Raw genomic sequence first — 8,750 nt, 5'->3', positions numbered from 1 at the left:
ACAATTTTCCCCTCGAAATTATTCAAATCAACTTTACAGGGAGTTATACCTGAAATCTTGATTTGCAACAACGTAATTTATATTCAACTTCCGGTTCTATACACTATTTTGTGTTTCAGTAAAGACGAAGACTGTGAACTCTTCTCAATAAAAGTAAAAAGACAACACAGCCATTCTGTCCTAGGTCAGTTATTTCTACAGAAATAGGAAGCAGAATACATTGATGATGCTAAACCTAAAAAAAATAAATAACGATGTTTTCATAGAGGTCTTTGTTTATTTGGTTCTTTGTAAACACCACAAAAGGGTTAACAGAAACAATATGTACATATATTATCACATCATTCATATAATATCACATGAGATTTTTCTAGGATTTAGATCAGCATCTTAAAGAAATCTACACACACAACAGTCACACATATAAATGCATCCAACACAGCGTTGAATTATACTACCTTAGTATACGTAAACAAAAACCCCTACACAAATGTACAGCATATTCGTACTGAATCACGGGCTACAACTATTGTGAAGTAATATTTACAACATTGTTCAAATAAATTACATTATATATGTTTTCCTTGTTACATAAATGCAACAAATATTATATGAAGAAAAAACCGCAATAACAGGCACATGTATCTTATACCAAAGAGGAAATACTACCATTTTCATGTTACTAGTGCATGTCAAAGATCTCAAATTACCATTAAAGGAAAACAATCCTACGCATTACTTTTCATTTAGTAAAATTTACTTTAATATCATTACTATATTTTTCCTGGTGATAAATAACATTTTAAGTATTACAGATTAATTTAAGATTTTTTAAATAGTTGAATGGAAGATAATTTCGTGAACTATAAATTGGGAATGTTGATACAAAAAAGTTCCGCCACTTTATATGAAGGAAATGCATTTCGAATTACAAACACAGTCACGCAAGATGAACACAAAAAAGAAAGGAACATTTTAGTGCATGTGAACCATACTAACTATACAATGCAACATCGTCTACAGTACAAACACAAACACACTCGTTCGTTCAAACAATTGCACATAAAAACATCCACACAAACGCACGCACGCACATACATGCAGGAACACGTGTCACCTGTCAGTCAAATTATAAATAACACAATAGCACTTAGCAACAGTACAAACTATGACCTCGCATCGAGCTGTGAAATTCATCAAAGAGGAATATGAACAAGTACATCAGCACTGTCTTGTTTATTTACATCATGTAAATAGCTTTGAGTGCATTTTACCAAATAGTTTGTTATGTTCTTGCATATTATCAACCTCTTTGAAAAATTTCACAAATCAAATACAAATTAATTGTGCAGTAGCAATCGCATTGAAGTACTGTATTAAGCCTGATAGAGTTCAACTATCAGAACATTCTGGCACTTTAACCCTAGATGTGACAAACCCCCACAGTAGAAGTTGAAAGACCAACTTCCTTCAGCCAGGAATTTAAGGAAATAAGCAATGACAAGCCAGAAAACACAATGTCTTGTATAATACATTTCCAAGTTCGTCATCACTAGGGTTAAGTATTGAAATGCAACATTCTACAGGACATGAAATAAAAGTAACCCTAAAGTCAAAATTGAATTAGACATGTTAGGAAATAGAGAGATCACAATTTCTTCAGGAAATTAAAATTTTGTGTACCTTTATCATATCCTGTACATGACATGTAATGGTTTCGTCTTTGGTTTTGTATTCTGTACAGAATTCTGGAATAGCTACGTCCTTACGATGAAATGTTAGCAATAAAATTGATGGTTGTGAAACACATTCAGAAATATTGCAGAACCGGTTGTGTAAGTAATACACAACATACTGCGTTAATGTGACGGATATTAAAATAAATATACGGAAATAAAAATGTGAAAAACCTATGTAACATGGTTACTATTGACAGAATTAGTCTTTGAAGGTCGTTAGCAATAGTTTCTCACAACCATCAGTTAATGCTCATTCCAACGTAACAAAAAGTAATTTAATTTATTTTACTAAGAATTTCTGCAACCTTCTTGGCACTGTCTCCTTTCAGGATCTGTCTGTGGTCGCCACTAAGTTCGTGAACTGTTACCTTCTTCTTGCACACCTGCATAAAAAATAAATTGTTAGAAACATTTCTTATATAGCCTACAATTATATTAAATACTTTGAACAGAAGTTTGAAAGTGAACTCTTGATTCAGGCCTGTATAAAATAAGGCATTCCACCCTGTAACACCCGTATATGAAATAAATTTGAAGTTCATACAAATTACCACATCCTCCTCAAACTAGCCTCTAGCCAAACAACCCCGAACTGTGTGAAAAACTCAAACCTTTACTTCCAATAACCAGGATAGGAAACATTGCAACTGAAGCACACTTATGTACTTACGCCTTTTTAATATTATTGGCAATCCTACATTAAACTTTGTAGAAGGGACGATGAAACACTGAACAACTGCTCATCTCAACAATCAATCTAAAATGTGTCATGGCTCGCTGTATGCCGTCATGTGGCTAGCAGATGAGCCTAGAGAATTCAATCTTCCTACACTTCCGCAGAGGTGTATAACCTATGAGGCAGAGAAGTTGCCTAGCAAGTACGGCGTTCATTCTGAAGAGTACGTACCGATACGTACGGTAACGCCGGTAGTGGCAGGGATGTGAACTGTTTGGAAATACATACAAGTTCAGATTGAAGAACGCCTTAAATAATAGGCAACTTCTCTAACATATAAGCTGAAACTCGCTTCAAATCGGTGACCCAACAACAGTGACGTCATGACACACTTTGAAATGAACACCCAGTAGAAGACTGTGGTTGGAGCCCATACTACGTAGCAAGAAAGGCCATATGTATTACCAACTTCTGAAGAAACATTTCAGGTCTATGAAGCAGAAAGTAACAGAAACCACCTGTTATAGCACAAACTTTATAAAGAATATAACTGCTGTTTCCACTCTTAACTTTGACAGCCCAATGTCTGCAGTGGCACAAGGTTACAAGTTTGTCACGAGCAAGCAATGCAAAAGGTTTGAATCAACAGCAGGGGCGGCTTTTGGGGTAGTGCCAGTGTGCCATGGCACCACCAATGAAAGAAACAAAAAATAATATCCTAGAAAGCAGTTGTAATAGTTTATTTCTACACATTTTATTCGTATTTCATCTGAACGAGCGCGCGCATATATCCGGACGCACTCTTGCAGCATTTTTCCGAACGTTGAAGCCACTTCAGTGTGGCACTGCCTGCGTCCATATAACACTGTACAAAAGGCTACTGATTCTAGTTTATATACGTTTCTTATGGCAGACTTTGAGCCGAATTCAATTTGATTCAGTAATGAATATTCCGTCCGCTAGAGCACAATAATGCAGAAATTTCACTAGATGGCAGGGTTGTTGGAGACGTTAGGAAGGGAACCATCAACCCCAGACTTGCACGAAAACACAAGTTGAAGTTCCGCGCCAAATGTTAATGTAATGTTGCCAATTCAAAACTAATGCACATAACTTGGATTTGAATGTGTAAATTATTATCCATTTAACTATATATTATGTAAAACTGTTTGTTAATGTTGTGTAATATTTGTTTTATTTTGCGGCAACTAAATATCGTACATTGTTGCTATAGTATTGATGCTTCTGTTAACGATACACGAGATCTGTGCAGGACATGAATATGTGTTATTTAGGCCGCTGCCTTGGATTCATCGACCTGTTAAATAAAGTGCAAACGTGTTTGTTTATTATCTATACCATTGTTTATCTCGTGTGTTTTCATCAGTAATTTTACTAGTTATAAAAGTTATTTGTATTTGACTAACAATACTGTGAAAGTTTTGATTATCTGTATCTGTAAATTTCGTTATTAGTTTCGGAAATGTTATTGTAACTGTTACTAGATGCATTATTAACTGTACATCTGGTAAAATAGCTGGTTTAATTAATGTGTTTTATTTAACATAATGTAAACGTGAACTGCGATTATCAATTTTACTAGGGTAATTTGCGTACAACCTTTTTTCATTTTTGGCACCACCACCAGAATGCCTCACCGGCTGCCACTGATCAACAGTGATAAAAATATTACACGTAAAATACTAATTCATTTTTGGAGCTGAAAGAGACATAAAACTCACGTCCTGGGGAACTAATCTACAAGTCATGTTGCCAGGTATCAATAGTATAAGAATTATACAGTTCTCCGACGACCTTCTCATTTCGCCCATATATGTAACCACGTCCTCTTTTGTGGGCTCAGGAACTGAGCATCGGCTTGGATTGAAACACCTGATGGATGATATTTAAGGAAAAATTCAACTAGAGCAAGAATGCTGTTGTTGTTCTACATTCAACCTACCATCACTACTCCATGTTGCCAATATATCGCACGGTGCATGTATAGCCATAGCATCTCAATACAGACTAGGAAAATAATACTCAAATATAGGAGCCAGTAATCTGATTTATGCCATACTCTATTTATAGAATATATTATGCACCCCAATTTTTTGGTCATAAAATCCAGAAAAAATATTACTGGCTTATTGGGTAATATAGACTACCTGTGCTAAAACCAATCAAGATTAAAATTATATTATCCAGAACATCACGTTCTACCTCACTTGGAACTTCCAGTCAACAGGTCTGGGTTGACGTCAGAATATTAATTCACAATGACTCTTTCATCAGTAATTTTATCGTTGGTAAATTCTTTTGGTATATTTAAAGACAGGCGATTGTTAAAAGTTGGATCTCGCCCATACGGTGAGCTACTGCGAAATGCCAGACATCATCGCATTCGATCAGAGATTGCCGACATTCTAGGCTTCACAGTGTTCGAAGAGACAAACAGAAATCATCCCCGAATTGATATGCCAGTGTGTGAAAAGGTTCTTCCTGCTGCCTGATTTGAACAAAGCAGTGGTCAACCAGAAGATGTAGATAATGAAAAATGGCAAATATAAGAGCATACAATTCTGTAGTGTTGAAGAATACGACCTTAAAAGGAGTCTTATCTACAGCACGTTAATTAGTGCTACAGGCACAACACCGGGTCAAAATTTGGAAACTTTTTCACCTAGACTGCCAGAACCTGAAAATTACAGCCATAAAGGAGTCACTCATAATTTATTGCAACCATTGTAATAAAATTTAAACTTTGCTTTTACTTTCTTTTCAGTTTTTTTTAGTTAGTTTATTTGTAATTTTTAGTTTAATATTTTAAGGATGAATTGACTTTTATTATTAATTTTCATTTTTATCAAAATTTGTCGAATATTTGTATGTATGTACTATGGAATTGTATTGTATGTTATTTCATACTTTGTCTGTAGGCAGCCTACAATGGTGGGAAGTATTCAATAAATTAATTACAAATAATGATTGTTGTCAAAAATGGGCATGAAACAGCGAAACAAACGTGCAGAAAAGACGAACCCACAATGGCCGTTTCTGTCAGCAGTTTCCCACTATATCTCGTAACATAAATTGAGAGTTCATTTAAATTTGAGTAGTCTAAATGTTTGTGTGCGAATACATTATGCCATCGAATATGATGCACATCCCAGTTTTCAAGAAAACAGTTTGTAAAAAAAAAAAAAGTGCGTATTATAATCACGTATTCTGCTAATATGAAACAACAACTTACAGTGGATAGGCCATAGTCATCTCCAAGCTTCATGAAGTTATCCTTTGCTCGGACTAGTGAGACTATTCCAGAAAATTTGTTTGTAGGTTGGTACTGGTCAGCTGCTGCTAGTTTGAAGTAAAAGGATTCTGCAGATGATGCCAGCTGTTCTGCAGGGAATGGTGTTGCGCCTTTCAGAAGCTCCGTACAATGTTTCAACCTCGCTTCCCAAGTGGGTAAACTTGACAGGATCTGTTTTGTCTATATAAAAAAATTAATTTAAAAGCATTATTACGAATGAAGAATCAGCAATGAATACAGAACATGAAGATTCTTCACTTACTAACTTTCCAGTCCAGAACTTAACGTACCTTCTGGTAGTCGACATCGCTGAAGAGAGAAATGAAGTACATGAGCGCGTCGGACTCCTCGTCCTGCTTCGTCTGCCTGCCGCTGCGCCGGGCTCGGTAGCTGCCGGTGTGCGCTGCCACGTAAGAGGGGGAGCCATCCAGCATTACCAACTGTACTCTCTCATTCAACTTCTCTAGCTGCAGGCCCATCTCGAATGCCACGCAAGCTCCGAACGAGTAACCACACAACGTGTATGGACCAGTAGGCTGCATTTTTCTGATGTGCTGCACAAACCATATTATTGGACTATCACAAACCGGAATTAAAACACACTTATTCAAGTAAGAAGTAATCTAAATTATCTCAACTTACAATGCTTAGAAAAGAAAGGATATCAATCTCATTTCCATTTTATTACTTTACAGACAACAGTAATAGAAAAAAAAAACCAATGTATTTAAACCCTAAAAATAAAACCCAAGTTAAGCTAGAAGATAAAAAACATCCAGGGTGTAAATGATTTTATATATCTGGATAACAAAATAAATATGGATGGAAGATCATGAGAGGATGTAAATTCTAAAATATAAAAAGCAACTGCTGCTTCTGTCCAATTATATAAAATCTGACAATCAAAGAAAATTTCCTTAAAAACAAAACTAAAAATCTTCAGTAGTGAAGTAAAATGAATCCCTTCATATATGAGACCTGGAGAGTGACACAGGAAATGAATAACAAATTACAATATTTTATGAATATCAGCTGGCCTGATACAAACTCAAACAAAGGATTATAAAACTTAGATGAAGGAACAAATTTCGAGTCAGACAGAAATGTAACTTAATAGGGCATACTGTAAGATGAACTCAACAGAAAAAGAAGCACTGAGACTGAAATCCTAAGGAAAAAGGAAGAGGGGGAAGCCGAAAAGAACTTGGAAGGGATAGTGGAAGAGAATTAGCAGAGATGGAAGGAAGTGAATTCCATGAACGGAAACTAAGTTTGATGGCAATGTTTTGTTGATGCCTTATGTTCTGGAAGAACACTACAGACAAGATATTCGCTCCCACCAGACTTTTCATCTTATTTCCTCTATTATTTCTATTAATTAAGAAGATGATGATTGAATTTGTTCATACTTTTGTTAGTGTTTTGTCAAATGAAATAAAAGTAAGTCCACCTGTCTTTATGAAATAACTTGGCTCCTTATTTGTTATGAAACATTGTATCTAAATTGAGGGACTATTTTACAGTCCGTACAAAAGAAATCAAATGACCTGCAAATGTACAAAAACTTGCCCAGACGTGTTCAAACATTTTTAACAAAAGCCAGAACAGGTCACATTGTCACTCAATTGTTCCTACACCGATTTCACATTTCTGATATTGACTACACCCCACCTCTGGCTACTAGCAACAGCATCTATAATGAACACAGATCAAAATACCCCTCATTTCTCGTGAAAAACAACAACTGAATAGACTACAGTGGACGATAGTGGACTTTATGTTGTCAGCAAACAGCTGGGTACATTACGAAGATTGACTGATTATATCTAGATGTTCTATTAATATAATTAAATAAATTAAGAGATTCCTTGTATTAAGATCTAAATTATTTCATTATGCATGATTATTGCATAAAATCTCTGATGATAATTTAAATCTTATTACTACATTTAAAAATCAGTTACCTTGACGTAAAAGGTGGCCAGATCTTGAATCGTTGACAGTGGAGCATCTGCTGTGCACTGAAGACCCCACACCGGGAACGGCAGCTCCGCTGCTACTGGCTTCAGAGCCGTTACTACGCCTTCAATAGGATGCACAACAAATAAAGGCTTGCTGCCTTTAACGGCTTGAGATGGAAGCTGCACCAACACTTCTGAGGGCACGAGTTCCGAGATATTCTCAAACTGCACCTGTAATGCGAGGAAATTTACTGTTTTTGTCACTTCTTTACATTGTGGACAATAATATGTTAGAAATTCCGTATTTTTCTATAGTAATTTATGTATATAAATTCTAAATTATAGACATCAGCTCAAAGAATTTGAGTGACCGCAAGGGTCCTGAATACAATAAACATGTACAATATAATGTGATGTGATACATTAAAGAAAAAAGAAAGTTAATTGTTGAAGGCAAATAGAAGTGGATTAATTGAAATAGAGTTGATGATGTAGTATTTGAAGAGAATCCTTGATAATATTTATAAGGACAGACATTACATAATCAAAAGGAATGTGAAGTTCCTTAAGATAATTCCATGTGAATTTGGAAATAGAACCTCTACTGCCAAACAGCAAACCAATGACAGACCATTGTTTAAGAGGGACGTTGTACTTTTGAGAAAGATACGGCAGACAAGGTTCATATATGGACTTCTTCTCAATATCAACCTCGGTGGCCTGATTTAGGTTTCTTTCGAAACGGATAGTAGGGTCAAGATCAAGAGCCCGTTTTAAGCGTCCGCTGATAGCAATAATGTCTGCCCATCTGAAAGAACCATCCGATTCCCAGATTTGAAATGGAATTTCTGGAGGGGGCACTACGACCCATCACTGCAACCTTTCAAGATCTATTGCACTAACTCTCAAGCTAGGTGCATTCCCAAATCCATCTGGCTGACTACACTAAGGTTCGCTGCGTACCCAGGCAACGCCACTCATCCCTAGGCCAGCCTCCTCCGAGTGTCACCAGCTGGCATTTGGGGAATGCTATGGAATGATGCTAAAAAGGAAAAAGTTGA

At 36.0% G+C, this 8,750-nt stretch overlaps 1 protein-coding gene across 1 annotated transcript in view; it reads right to left on the bottom strand.

The window, feature by feature from the left end:
• Positions 1-257: 257 nt before the first annotated feature.
• LOC138703684 (fatty acid synthase-like) overlaps positions 258-8,750 on the bottom strand; it is an 89,503-nt gene continuing 81,010 nt past the window's right edge. The window contains 4 exon segments of the mRNA XM_069831783.1: positions 258-2,122; positions 5,669-5,908; positions 6,019-6,282; positions 7,693-7,920. Of these exon segments, the coding sequence (XP_069687884.1) occupies positions 2,015-2,122; positions 5,669-5,908; positions 6,019-6,282; positions 7,693-7,920 (840 nt within the window). The 3' untranslated portion in view covers positions 258-2,014.

Source organism: Periplaneta americana, chromosome 7, assembly GCF_040183065.1.
Source record: "Periplaneta americana isolate PAMFEO1 chromosome 7, P.americana_PAMFEO1_priV1, whole genome shotgun sequence".
Taxonomy (NCBI): Eukaryota; Metazoa; Arthropoda; class Insecta; order Blattodea; family Blattidae; genus Periplaneta; species Periplaneta americana.
This window is presented reverse-complemented; position numbering and strand designations above follow the sequence as displayed.